Source organism: Taeniopygia guttata, chromosome 4 (genome assembly GCF_048771995.1).
Source record: "Taeniopygia guttata chromosome 4, bTaeGut7.mat, whole genome shotgun sequence".
Classification (NCBI taxonomy): Eukaryota; Metazoa; Chordata; class Aves; order Passeriformes; family Estrildidae; genus Taeniopygia; species Taeniopygia guttata.
In genome coordinates this window covers 62,944,842-62,959,938 of record NC_133028.1, presented here as the reverse complement: position 1 = coordinate 62,959,938, position 15,097 = coordinate 62,944,842, and the positions used below count along the sequence as shown (strand labels likewise).

General features: G+C 48.3%; 1 protein-coding gene across 1 annotated transcript; it reads right to left on the bottom strand.

The window, feature by feature from the left end:
- Positions 1-685: 685 nt before the first annotated feature.
- Positions 686-3,545, bottom strand: DMP1 (dentin matrix acidic phosphoprotein 1). Its single transcript, XM_041716076.2, has 3 exons — positions 3,492-3,545; positions 2,628-2,867; positions 686-2,509 (listed from the first exon to the last, which is right to left on the bottom strand). The coding sequence occupies exons 1-3, from the start codon at positions 3,543-3,545 to the stop codon at positions 1,271-1,273; spliced, it is 1,533 nt and encodes a 510-aa protein (XP_041572010.2). The 3' UTR covers positions 686-1,270.
- Positions 3,546-15,097: the final 11,552 nt, after the last annotated feature.

The window sequence follows — 15,097 nt, the reverse complement described above, 5'->3', positions numbered from 1 at the left end:
ACAACAGCCCAAGGCTTCACCTGTCAGCATCAAAACCCACATTGTACTGCTTGTCTTGCACACATGAACAAGGAAGAAGGGCCTGGGTGGCATTTAAAATAATGTGACTTTAAATAACATGTTTTTTACTTGCTAATAGGAGGGGAAAAACCAACCAAGTGTCACATAGAGTAAAACAGGCTTTACACATGGTAACACCTTTACCTTGCTCACTTGCTTCTCTACTGCAGGGAACCTGGTACCAGGGGCCACCATGGGCACACAGAGCCAAGGGATCAGAAGAGTCCTCATGCCCTGAGACACCTCTCCAACACTTCAGGAAGAGCAGCACAACCCTTGGTCACGTTGCAGGAGGTGATGACCCTAATATAGCAAAGCCTCAGGCCCAGCTCACTGGGGTAATCAGCCAGGCTTTCCACCCCACTGTGGATTCACCAAGGGGCAGGTGTCGCCTTCGGGGCACCTGGAAATAAAGGGAGTGGGAGCACCCTCAGCTTTTGGTTTCCCCCTCCTCCCGGCATGCTGTGGCTCCCCACACAAATATCCTGCCCTTTACTTCCCGCTCCTTCTGGTCTGGCCCCAAACTGCAGACCCTGACACACCCAGGAGAAAAAAACCAGCAACACCTCAAACCACACTACAGTGGAGTTTGGTGGTTTTAATGGTGATTAAAGAAATCAACAGGGTATATTTCAGCTTTGAAATACAAGAGCAAAAAGGATACAGTATAATGTTTTCTGTACATTTCTTACAAAATAATAAAAATATTACATACATCCCATCCTGAAGTGGTACTTCACACCCTGCTGTGCCCATGCACCAGGTGTGCACACCAGCTGTAGCATTTTCTTTTTATGTGCTGGACATGGAGTCAATGGAAAGCTCCAGTTGCAGTCTGGGCAGATGTGTTTAGGGCAGTGTTAGGTAAACACAAGAGGTGAACACAGGGACCTGCCCAGCATGCCCAGGAGTGCCAAGCCACCACTGTGCCCCTGGGGCAAGTGGGCAGCATCACCCTGCTGGCATTCACAGCCCTCAGCTGCTCTCCAGTTTGATACAGAAAATACCTTTTCTTGCTGTGGTTCAGTGTTTTCCGTGTGCCTGGCAACCCTTTCTCTTCCTGCGTAGCATGCCCAGGCCTAGTCCTGGCAAACCCGACTCTATTTTAACCACAGCACCTTCTTGAGAAGAAGTCACTCAGGCTATATGGCAAATAAATTAACCCCTCCTCCCCCCACACCCTCCATGCCGCCGAGGCCATGGGCACAGGTCAGTACCCGTCCTGGCAGTCATTGTCATCATAGTCAGCAGCAGGTCTGTGGCGGAGGGCGCCCAGCCGCTGCTTGCGGCCCCCACTCTCCAGGCTCTGCATGGAGCTGTCATCCCCGTGGCTGCTGGACTCACGGGTGGTATCCTCCTGGGAGTGGCTCTCCATGTCATCCTCATCTTCCTGGGACTCGCTGTTGTCGCTCTCTGTGGACCTGCTGTTCTCACCTGTGTTGTCCTCTGGGCTGCTGTCATCCTCTGGTGACTCTGGGCTCTCAGCTGATGTGCTTGGCACAGAGTCATTCTCATCCTCCTCTGACTCCTCCACAGTGTCATCATCATCTTCCCTGGACTTGTTCAGTTCACCCTCTTCTTCCCTGGATTCACTGTCAGGTGTGGACAGCACACTCCTGTCCTCAGCAGAATCCCAGTCTTCCGGCTGTTCCCATGTTTGACTGTTGCTGTGCTCATTCAAGGTTCTCACCACCTCCGGGGTCTCCCCTAGCTCTTCATCTGACTGCTCAGCAGTGCTCTCCCTGGACTCACTGTCCTCATCTTCCCTGGAGGGGCTATCCTCCCCATCCCCATCCCCATCCCCATCCTCCCTGGAGTGGCTGGAGCTTTTTTCCTCTGACTGGCTGTCAACAGGCTCTTCTGACTGACTGCTGTTCTCCACAGATGGGCTGTCTTCTCCAGAGTCACCATCCTCCACCTCAGGGGACCTGCTGTCACCCTCCTCCCAGTGGTGGGAGCCAGCTCCCTGGGCACTGTCCCCGCTGTTCCCCAGAGCACGGGGGCCAGCGTGGCGCATCCTGTAGCTGCTGCCTGGGCCATCGAAGACAGAGGGATCATCCCCCTGCATAGCTTCATCGTGGAAGTCATAGCTCTCCTCCTCCTGGCTGCTGCTGCTGGCCCTTCTGTGCCTGTAAGCATGGCCAAAGCTGTAGCTCCTGTAGCGCTGGTGATCTGCCCCGACGCTCTCACTGCTGCTGCTGCTGCTGCTGTCGCCATGCCCCATGCCAGCCCCACGGCCAGCATCATGCTCGTGTTCCCCTGCCCCATCAGCACCAGCCACGTAGGTAGGGCCTTCACCCCTCTCCTCTTCCCCATTGGCATCGAAGGTGTCATCCCCACTGTCATCCTCCTCGTCCAGGAACCCGCCGCCATGGGAGGGAAACCTGTTGGCGCTGGTGCCGTAGTGGTCTCCATTGTCAGCATCATCAGTGTCACGTGCATCCACCTCCTACGGAGGTGACAAACAGATGAATGCAAAGCCAAGCACAGCCTTGACCAATGCCAGCTTTGGGGCCAAGAGAGCTTTCCTGGCAGAACAAAACATTCCTCTCCACTCACTCACTCACCAGGAAACCAAGGTCATTCCCATTGCGGACGCTCACGTCTTTGTGGTCCTGGTTCACATGCTGAGCCTGCCCAGCTCGGCCTCCCACATCTTGGCCACTGAGCTCATCCACGGCATTCCCACCCGTCAGGTCCCTGGCAAGTGTATTTTCCCCTGCCTCTGGACTGGCAGGAGGGTGTCTGCCATCTCCACCATCTAGGTGGTTGCCCAGCTTGCCAATGTAATCTTCATTTGCGGTATCCTGGAGGCAAAACATGACATGGTGCTTTTGGTTTATTAAACACCAACCACAGCACGTTTACTGCTGCTGCTGCTGCAGGACCTCATTCCCAAACCTGAGCAAAAGCTCAGGTGTTTTCTATTTCTTGCACCTCAGCCCTTTAGTTATTTCTGCAGATACAAAATAAAATGGTTGCCATCAACAAAAGGGCAGCCCAGAAAAGCCCAAGCTGGGCTAGTTCAGAGCACAGAAACTGCTTTTTCGGGGCCAGCACAGAAAAGGTGTCAGGTGAACTGGGAACTTTTTCAGGGAGGCAAGTCAAAACAGGGTGAAACCAACCCAGCTTGAAAAGACTGAGCAGACAGACAAAGCTCAAAGACCCACAGAAGCAGCAGATCCCTCCCAGGTTCCTGGTACAAGGATGCCTGCCCAGGGCTGGCTCCCTATCCCAGACTTGCTCCCTGAGGGACTGCTCCCTGTGGGACAGGGGCACCTGTGGCTTACCTCCTGCAGGGCACTGGGGTGGGTGGGTTCATGGCCAGGCACCTAAACACATCCAGGAGACATTTGATCAGTGATCAGTGTGCCTTGACTGAGCAAAACCAAGGGGTTTGGGGTGGGAGTGTCAGTCCAGGGGGTACTTACAGGGTAAGCATAGGCCACATCCCAGAGGAGCAGCACCAGGAATACAGCCCTCATGTCGTGGCACCCGTGTCTGCAACAAGGAATGAAATATTTGCAGGCTAGAGCAAAGCCTTTGCATGTGCCTCTGGCTGGAACTTGGCCCCACAAAGCCCTCCCAAATCCCAGTGCTCAGCTTGGCGTGTCATCAAACAAGCCAGGGATTTGTCCTTGTGCCACCTCCTGGCACCTCCTGTGCAGAAACTTCCCTTTAGTTTGGGATTTGAAATACTGAGCCATGTACTGGCAGATTTTTTTGTCTGAGTATCATTAAGGAGCAGGAAAGCTCTCCTGAGTTTCCGGCTCCCTGGTCATAGTAATGTCACCACCCAGCTGAGCTCAGTGGTTGTGACAGGACCCTGCACCTGAGATGGGCAGCACTGTGAGACCATGGGCTGCAGAGCTGCACATCCCACCTGGAGTGGTCCCCACAGCCTCATAAAATCTCCCAATGTTTCAAAGTGGAGCATCCCAATGAGATAACACCACTGAGAGCTGCATCTCCAGAGCCCTCTGGGTGGGCACCCAAAGAGCACTGCTGCCTGGCAGGCAGATAAAGCAGTGGGGGCTTTCCTCCAGCTCTGCTCTTATTTTCTAAGCACTTTCTTTAAGCAGCCCAGCACCTCATCCCTATGGGATACACTTGAACATCACCCTGAATCCAAAAGATGCTGAAATGAGCACACTTCTGATTTCTTCCCTGACAAAGCAACACCTACATCCCAGATGATCAGCCTCCTGCTTTCAACCAAAACCTGTGAGGAAATCTTTTCCCCTTTTCCCAAACATTGCCATTTTCCCTCCAGGCAAAGCCAGATCAACCCAAAGAAACCTTTACCTCAAGGTGTGATGCAAGCCTGCGTCTCCTGTGGTGCTGGGGAAGGGATGAACTGGCTGCCTGTGCTGGAATGCTGCAGGCTGTGTGTCCCAGGGTGGCCAGGCAGGCATTTAACTGCTGGCCAGTGCCAGCCCAGGCCGGGGGCAGCCAATGGCACCTCCGGGCAGCGCTGCTGTGCCTGGAGGTGTCACCGGGAACCGGCCTCCCACGCTTCCCCTGGCCTCCGCCAGGACGCCGGCCCCAAAAAAGCTCCTTGTGGTTGCAGGATGATGAGGCAGGAGGGCAGTTAATGACGGACTGTGCTGGCCCTGTGTTTTGACTGCTAAATTTATCCCATTCACACACTTCCCGCCATGACACACACAAACAACTACAGCGTCACCCACGCCAAGCATTGGACCCCATCCCAGGGATGGCATCCTCCAACCTAACCTTGGCAGCAGAGTTTGCCCTGTGCCATGGGCCAGGGTGCTGAAATCCACAGGAACCATTTCCCTGCCAGGTCTCAGCCTTGTCCTGTACCTAGGGGCAGGAGGACAAAACCATCCTAGAAAGAGAGTGCTTGTCTTTTTTCATGCCCAAACAGGCACTTGTGCCAGGAAGAAGGGAAGTACTAAATGGAGGTGTGTAGGGAGCACTCCACTCTCTGCACTGAGTGTAGCATTCCAGTGCTCCTTCCAGCTGCTGGACAGGGAGGGGATGCAGCCTCTGCTCTGGAAAACTCAGGCCACAATATGTGCCACTGGGACATGGACAAGGCTACAGCTTTGCCTGCATTCACAGGAGATGCTGGCACTGTGAAATAAATGACTGAAGGAAACTTGGGCAGGGCCAGGACTGAGCCAGGGCTCTGTAGACTGCAGGTTATCTAAATTTGCTAAGGCTGTAGAAAACAGCATCCAGATGACATGCCTCATGCTGGACAGAGCATCTTGTGAAACCACACATGTCAGTTTGCTGCTGGGTGTAATTTCATCCTCACAATCTCCTCCTGTTCCCCCCTCATTACCAGCTCACAGTCCACGTGTGTTTGTCCTGTGAGGACTGCAAGGTGCTGAATGTGATGAGTATAATTTTTCTCTTTCCTCCTGTATCCCATGCAGGAAGGCTCCAGTGCCACTGTGGCCCCACTGCTTTCCCCACAGCCCCTTGGTCTCAACATGGTCACCATCAAGCCACTCATTCTTGTGCCCATACCTTCAGCAGATGTTTTCCCTCTTCTTCCCATGGCACAGGTCCCCACCTGACCCCTACTGATACCGTGGGATGTATTTTCCTTTTGACCTGTGTCAAAATTATACCCCTGTCCACAGCCAGATATGAGTTCATGTTGCCAATCTTTTTTAAGAACCTTGAACAATTATCATGTTTTGTCTTTTTTTATTTTTTTTTTTTTTTTTTTTTGTAATGTCAAACCTGCATTTAACTTAGCCCCCAAAGATCTGGCGCTGCCTCATGTCCAGGTGCTGTGGTGCAAGCAAGAGATAAACACCAAGCTCTGCATGCCTGGTTCTTTTATTGCCCCACCAGCCACTACCCCAAGGTCACTTACCTCCTTTGCAATGGCCTTGAAACACCTGCAGCAGCAGCACACCCAACAGCTCTCACTGACAGTATGACCTGACACACATCCCTCTCATCTCCAATAGCCCTGAGTCCATCAGTGAGGTCTGTGCCCCAAATCCCTTCCAGAGACTATCCTACAGCATTAGCCAGATTGCCCATGCAGATGTGCCTGTGTTTTTCAAGGAAAGGAAACCCCAGCTCACATATTGCAACCTTACAATTAACCTTATAAAGAAAAATAATATTAAGGATTATTGTTGTTACATCAGAGGTGAGAAATGGATTGAGGGTGGGAGCAGCAGCTGTCTGTTGGGTGTTTTAAATGCCACTGGCCATCTCCCCAAGTCCTACCTTGCCAAGATGCTCAGTCCCTGGAAGGAAGATGAAGGAAGTCTGGCCAGGCTAAAGTTGGCACCCTCAGACTATCAGGGAGGATGTGGCCAAGTCAGAAACTAGAAGACTGGCAGGGATGGTAAGAAGACACAGGAATATCACTCCTGTGTTTGATAGTCTGGACTGTGTAGTGTTCATGAGGAGGAAAGAAATGAATGCAGACAGCAGGAGGGATAAGAGACACCAAAGCCAAAAGACAAACTGGCATTACAGCCAGCCAGCTGGTGGAAGAACATAACAGCTGCTCTCCTCCGCTGATCTAGACAGCTCAGCATCAAAAAATAAAGAACTAGTGTTCAAAAAACTACTGTTCCCTCTTCTTTTTTTCCAGTCCAGGGTATTTTAATAATATTAATGTTGCTGGTGCAGTTCTCTTCTGAGTAGACGTAAGGGTTTTGACAGCAGTATCAAAAGGAAAAGGATCAATGAATGACAGGAGCAGGAAAAACTAGAATGAGAGCAGGACTCAAGGCACATATCCTCAGCACTCAACCAAACACTCAGTACTAGCTCCTACCTTATGGTCAGATCCAAATCCAAATCCCTTTCCCCCACACTTTCTGGTGACAGGTGTTATAACACAGTTTCATTTTGTTACCCGAGTAAACATCGTCTGCCATTCACAGCGCTAACATGACACATAGCCCAGGAGCTAATGATGACATTTTAGGTGTTTGAAGAGCTATACTGATATTCCAACTCCTTCTGGGAGCAAGCCTCACAGCTACAAATGCTGTGATATGGAACTACCAGCATGTTTGTCACAGCACAGAGGCATGCACAGGCTTGATTTGTTCTAATCTGCTAAAATTTGCTACTTCTTCCTGCTGGAAAAGAGCATCTCACAGGAGCCTGAGTCCAGGGACCCTGAAATACAGACACAAACAAGGCACCTGCTAATGCTAGACCTCTGCACAAGACCAACAGCCCTTTCCCCTGGCCTCCTGTCAACACAGAGGTAGGACCATTAACCTTATTCCATGTCCACCATGGAGTTTCTTCTACAGCCAGAGAAAAAAGGCACTTTAAAGTCATTTGCTCTATTTCAGCCACCTATTTCAGGCATCAAAGACTGTTTGAAGTCTCTGTGACACTGTCGAAGAGAGGTGCCGACATTATCCTACTCTCAAGATGCACCATACCCTTTCCCAAAATCTATGCAAGGCAAGCTCACAAAATCTCTCACTTCCCATCTCTTGTGCCAGCCCCACACTCTATACATGTCTATTTATAGCATTTTTCTACCATACTACTCTGAGCAATGACCTCCAGCAAAGCCAGCACATTGCCCCGATGGTCTGTGGGGACAGAGGCTCACGGGTGTTGTACCTGCCCTGTGCCACTTTAGCCAAAGCAAAGTGCATGGAGCAATAACTGCTATCCATATCATGCCTACTGCAGCTGGAGCCCGTGGCTGGACAGGTGCTTTGTGCCATCTCTGCCAGATATCTGTGACTGGATTGTCAGGTCCTATAAATCTATATTCATCCATCAGCTTAGCTGAATTCACTAATTTGAGGCTGTGACTTCATCAGATGTGGATGTCTCATTTCTGCTGGCCACTGTCAGATCCAACACACCTTCCCACATACAGGCACTGCTGCATCTGGCCACCCTCAGCCAAAATAAGGGCAGGGACAGATGCTCAGCTCTGCCTCACAGCAGGAACCTGTTTTGACGATGCTGGCACAGCTACCAGGTAGCTCCAGTGACACTGGGCTGTCAATAGCTCAGCACTGGCAGCAGTAATCATGGAGACACTAGAGGGTAATTACAGCTCCTAAGATCTCATTCAGAGTACAATATCTTTTACAACCATTTCCTGCTCACAATTCAGCCCCTTGGGAGGTGGGAGCAGTAAGTATTTGTCAGCTGCAAGCTGGAAGTGGAACAATAACACAGCCTTAATACGAAAAGCTTTCTGCAGCTTCCACCCTGTGCCTGCTCCCATCCAAGTGGAATTGCAAAGATCTGGAAAGCAGCATAGTGTCAGTGGTCTCAGGAAGGAAAATACAGCAGTTCACATCAGTGAACTGCTCAGGGTGACATAGGGGCAGTTGTGCTGTTTATGCAGGTCAGGTGTGTGTCTGTCTCCTGAGTCACAGCACCCTGATTTCTTGTTGGAGGGGAAAAAAAACACCAGAAGGAAATGACTGGTGGAAATTATTATATGAAACAGGCACTGCAGGAGTGCAAATGGGTAATGAGGAGGCACAGGCTGCCCAGGGGGGGTGGAGAAGTCAGGACAGGCCTGGCAGCTCGAGGGATGAATATGTCTGTATGGAGTTCCAGACCCTCCTGGGGAGTGGTCAGGACTCCTCTGATTCCTGTACTGTCATTATGGCTCACTCGGGCTAAATTTATTGCTGCTCGGTGTAGCTGGGCAGGAAGCACTACCACAGTCCCCTGGTAGCCTGGAAAAATTGACACCATCAGTGCAGCTCTGAGCAAGAGATCATCAGCAATTTGGCTCATACCTCCAAAGGACATTTGAATCCTTAAAATCCTAATAACTTTTTTTAAAAATAACATAAAGAAAAAAAAAAAAGGCAAAAACCACCAAACACAAAAAAAACCCCACCAACAAAAAGTAAAACTAACCTGAAACCCCTCACTGCCAAAACCCAAGCAATGCCAAACAACCCACAAAGCCAGAGAAGTCTCAGCCAATACAACTACAGAAAATAAAAGCACACCACATCACACATCTGGTGACTTTCATTTGGTTCACGATCTAACTTTTTATTAACTATTAGTATGTGAGTGCTGTACCACATCTTCCACAATATTCCATATTATGCAAAGGTCAATACAACAAAAATCCCATAGAAGGTACTCTTACAGGAATCTACATGCTTATGATAAACTGCTTTTCAGCAAGAAAGTATTAAATCCAAGGAGATGTTTCTTGGTTTTCTGTGGTTCCTAAAATGGTCTTTAAATACTGGGGGAGGGGTAGGCCAAACTTAAGCACTATAAGAGTGTTCTGGATATCAGACAACAAAGAAAAAACTGAAATCGCTTACTGGAAGTTGTTTTCCTGAAAACAGTATGTGAGATTGTTGGTGACAAATCTGTATAAGCACTCAGCCAGCAGCCAAAATGCTGGTGTGCACTTCCCAGGGAAGCTGTGCACAGCTGACTGCCAGCACCCTAAAATACAGCTCAAGAACATCACCATGGCACTTGGCAGCAGCCACCCCAGATCCTGAGGCAAGGATCTGCATTTCTGCTCCACTTTCACAGGAACTGCAGTAGGAATTGAAGCTGATTGCTTTCAAGACCTCCATTTATGAGACCTTCAACTTATTCCCTCATCAATCAATTTACCCAATTCAGATACCAGTCATAAAGGCTGGATCCAGCCTTCACTCTTCCATGATGACTTTAACACTCTTCCTTGTTTGATTTATTGATAAATAAAACTTCCTAACCACTCCCCCTGCCCTCCCCAGTTGTTCTTTGTAATTTATACCAATTACCTTAAATGAGCAATTGTAAATGACAGATGAATTCTTACACAACTCATTCACACTCTATTAAACTTCCAGTAGAATTCAATGGTACACCTCAAAGCAGCTGCCTATGTGTGATTGCACATGCCAATCAATACCTTTTGACGCAGTCTAGTTTCTCTTCACTATTCCTGCTGGAATACTCTCTCATTACTGATGTATTTTTCCTGAATGCTGAATGCACAAAAAAATTATTGCACAGGAGATAAGAAGCAGGAATCTTAAAAAAAAAAAGCTTATAAGAAATGAATACTGGATAAGCGTTGACCCTCATGCACAGAATTTGATTTTGCATAACCAGTCACAAGCAAAAAGATGTAAAAATATGTTTGATATGCAAGCAGGGAAGACTGATGCAAACAAATGAGAGTGAGGTGCTGTCTGGGGAAGCAGGGTCAAGAACATGTGCTGCTTGTTCCCCTACCTGCACAGTCCCACAGCAGGAGCAGGAACACAAAGCTCCCTTCCAACTTTTTTTAGTAACTTCAGGGCTTCAGTTATTGACAAAATCTTTCCTGAGGGTTTCTAGTATTTCTGACTCCTGACATGTCTGCAAATTCCGGCACTGCCTGCTCCAGTCACATACGTAACTGTGCTGTGGGAGCAGCCCTGCTCTGCCCAGATGTAATTACATGGTACACTTTGTGGCTTTCTACGAGGAAGTGGCATCACCACCTCTGTCTTCCACCAAGCTCCTCTCCAGAACCAACTCAAATGGGGATGCAAAGCCATGAAAGGACTTCCTTTGTCTGCCCAACTACACGGGATCGCAGGAGGATCCCTGGAAGCGTCACCCCAGCTTATGTGCCAGGGCATCCTTTTACCTTCAGCAGGGTCTTGGCACTCCTTATTGAAGAAATCAGGCCAGAATCACAAAAGCTGATCCCTCTCACCCCTAATCCTCTCAGCACTGTGGGCTTAAGCACTTCACTACCCAGGCCACATTCAAATCTTGCCCATGCCCACAGCCATCATCTCTTCATATGACTAATGTGCTCCAGTAGGTAAGCTCAAATCTTTCCATTCCCACCAACTGAAAAATAACTGGAATAAAGGTTTCAGTTTGATTCACTTCCCCATTTTTTTTTTTCCTTTCAATGAAACCAAAACCCAAAACAAAGCCAGTATGAGCTGGCTGAGCATTAATGCAAACAGTGCGCTCAAAGAGGCGTCATCAAACCCCACTCAGCTTGGAATCATTTCCAGAAAAGCCATTTCCCATTACAAACCCAGCCCTTGCTGCGTGGTACCAGGACAGCCCAACAGCCAACAAGAGGCTAATTAATGGCCATGATTCCATCCCAGTGGTGCAGCACAGGGAAATGCTCCATGATGGAGGTGTGGGATGCAGCACAGAGGGGCTGACACGTGGGAGCAAGAGTTGAGCATGGGCTGGGCACTGCAGACCCCAGAGTGATGCACAGCTCACCAGAACTTGGGCTGAAACTTCTGCCTTTAGGGGATAACAAAGAAACTATAAAATATATAGCATTATTAAGAATTTTGCATGTAGAAATATTCCAAATTATTATCCTTTCTTTTCTTTTCTGTAACAAATAGATCCTGAAATGGTGGCTGTGGAAATCTTGCTCTACACAATGTGGGATGCTGCTGCCAGGCTGTTCTTTAGTGGCTGTGGACCACAGGAGATTAATTTCTGGGGCAAAGCAGGCAACAGCCAGGGATCTCTGCAAGGTGGTACTTCCACACAAGTGCTTTGCTTGCTCCCAGTTTGGTTCCTGCTTCCTTCTGAGCACAGGGAGACAGGCACCCATGCCCACACAGAGAGAAGGTACAGCATGCTTTTCCTTCCCACTACCTCATCCCATGGCAAAACTATAATTTGATTCCTCTCTCTTCAGCTATTTTTGGATTTTTCAGCACTGAAATTAGCATAACTCATATAGACAGGAAGCTGTTGCTACAACACTAGAGAATGGTGCTTGGAAATGAAAACCAGTCTTTGATTAAAAGAATAAGTCAAAAACCCTTTCAAAGAAATATACCCCCCCAAAAAGGCCTATCAAAAGAATGCTCTACACCTTTACTATCACTTAATTTGGGCAAAAGACAATGGGAACACTTTTGTAACTGCATTGCTTAATTTACCAGAAGTTTCAGCAAGGGCAAAGAAATAAAATAAGTTCTTTAAATAAAAATAAATAATAAGAAAATTCAATAAATAGAAATTGAAGTTTTACTACGTGATGCACATCTTGAATACCAGAGTATAATGAGACATGATTATCTGGAATAATCCAGGAAGTCTTCAACCAAAAAGTTATTTGGCACTCCTACAAAAGAGGCGAGATGGATCTCTATAAAAATCCAAGGAGTTCACTGAGGATCAGACACAAACTTTAAACTAGTTTAACTGTGGGAACCCAGGGCTTCCCTCTGGCTGCCCTGCAGGGCCTGGGACCCTGGCAGGGGGTCAGGAACCCCCCTGGACAGAGCCCCCAGAGACACTGTCTGTGATCTCTGTCCATGGAAAAGAGTTTTCAATCTTACAGGATTAATTACAAGTTCTGAGTGTTTGATATAAGGAATAATTAAGCGTGGCATGGGTGCAAAAGTAAAATTTTAGGATTCTAGATTAGGGGTTCAAAGGGGACAAGATGGAGGAAATTGGGTGTGTCTTGTCCTTTTCCTCCTTCTTCATGCCCTCCATGTTTCACTGTAGTGCTGGCATTTTTCTATTGGTTTAGGCTGGGGACACACTGTTCAACGTAGGTGACAGATATTGGCACATTATTGTAAATACAGCACAGGTAGTTTTTGGTATATAATGTTTGTAACATCCCACTGAGGGGCAGAGCCCCACACGCTGCCCTGCAGGACAGACCTGCGGCAGGGCAGCAGAACATGTTAGAGATAAACAGAATAAACAACCTTGAAAACAGCACAATGAATTATGGCTTCTTCTTTGGCAACGGGGCTGAAAGACAGAGACCTTTTACAAACTCGGAATCATCAATACCTCAGATTCTGACACTTAACTACATCAAGCCTTCTCTAAACCCAGACCTTTGCCTAAAGAGGAAATGAGTCCATGTTAAATGCCTTCTGTGTCCCTAGTGCTGGGGAGCAGGAGATGAGGGGCACCTTATGGCAAGAGTGTTTCTCTCTCCTCTTTCCTCACTCCTCTCTTCCTGACAGAAGGTCCCAGGATACCTTATTGCCCTCCCAGTTAACCCATCTCATTGCCCCTTTTCTCCCCTCTCCCTGGTACAAATCCAGTGTCCTGAGTGACCCCAAAAAGGCATTTGGGACTGCAGTGAAAGCCACCAGCCACTCCACCACGGATATTTATCCCCCCTCAGTGTCCTGTTCCCTTCTTGTTTAGTAAATTTTGTTTTGATATAAACACCTCTTCAAACATCTTTCCCATCAGAAAACTGAAACATGCCGGGTGTGGATTGCCTTCTAAAACTACTCTCATCAGGTCATTCACAAGTGGTATTTTTAAACCCCTGGCTGGCTGAACAACAGACATTACAGACATTACACCCACCCACCCACGGCCCGTTTTTGTCTTTCGGGAGGCTGGGAGACATCACACACACAGATGGCAGGTTTGATAGTAGCCTGAACCTTTGTGCTGGCACAAATAACACACTCTCCTCAGTATTTATTTCTATTTGAGTATTTCTATTTCTATTCTATTTGGGGCAGCTGCACAGAGGCAGTATTTCTATTTCTATTCTATTTGAGGGAGTTGCAGAGTTGAGGATGCACGAAGCAAGGGGGAAAACGTGAGGGGAGAGGGGAGCAGTCATCCAGAAACTGGGGACACAATGCCATGAGGAAGGTACAGAAACTCTTCTGTGCCCTGAAAATCCTAAAAGCAGATTCCTGGTTCATGCCCAGTTGCTGTCAGCCAAGCCAAAGTGCCCTGAGAGCTGCTGTTCCCAAGCTCCCAGGGACGAAGGAAGCTCTCTGAAATGCTGACTTGGAAGCAGGGTAAGAGAGGCCCGGGAGCAGGACAGGCATATTTAGCTGTACAAAATCACACTTGGATTTTTCTGATTCCTGAGGAAAATACACCCAGCATTAGAGCTGAAAAAAGTCCCACACTATATGGAACAGCAGCAGAACCAGGACCATGACAGGAGAGGGCTCAGACCATGCTGCTCCTGAAATAACAAGGAACAGACTAGTTACAGTGTTTCACAGTTCTCCTTATGGACCAAGGCTTAGCTGCTTGTCACAGAATCACTTAGGTTGGAAAAGACCTCAGCAACCCTCAAGTCCAACCCACGACCAAACACCACCATGCCAACCAGCCCATGGCACTGAGTGCCACACCCATTCTTTCCATAAACATCTCCAGTAATGGCGATTCCACCATCTCCCTGGACAGTCCAGTCCAATGTCCAACCACCCTTTCTTGTGAGGAAATTCTTCCTAATTTCCAACCTAAACCTCCCCTGGCGCAGCTGGAGTCAGCATCTTCTTGTCCTGTCACTGGTTGCTGGGGAGAAGAGACTGACCCCCACCTGGCTATACTCTCCTTTCGGGCAGTTGTAGAGGCTGATTAGGTTTTCCTTAAGCCTCCTTTTTCTCCAGGCTAAACACCCCCAGCTCCCTAAGCCACTCCTCAACAGACTTGTGCTCCAGACCCTTCACCAGCTTCATTGCCCTTCTGTCATCACCAAATATCGCAGCACTCACTAAATAAACAGCCTTGACAAACTCCTTTGTGTGTATTGACATGCCTTTTACATCAGATTCCCCATCACAAATGGACTTCGCTTTTCCCCCTACTTATACTTGCTTCATGGTGCTCCCAAACAGCTGCAGAGCCGCTTCACAGGGCAGGCAGGTTGTAAATCCAGTGAAATGGCACCCATGCATAATATAAAACTTGTTTTTCCCCTACCCTAGGATTTAAACCCATCTACACAGGCAGTTTTAAGGCAGGTGCTTAGCAGAACATCAGAAACAAGGAAGATGAGCCACAATGAGCAGTCCCTGCTGTGTAACACTTCCCCGAAAGCCTCTAGCCATACTGTGCAGCTGAAAGGATTAAGTGAAATAACAGCCTGCTCTTGAGAGGCACGTGGAGATTGCACAACTTGCACAATGTGTTTTCAGCAGAATTGCTCTTAAAATCCTCACACTGAACTTCATTTCTTTGGCTCATTATTAAAGCAAATGCACACTACACCCATAAAAATAAAGCACAACTCTGCAGCCCCAAAGAACAGAAGGGTATAGATAAGATCTTTTCAGGTGTGAGCCCTGTCTACCTCTTG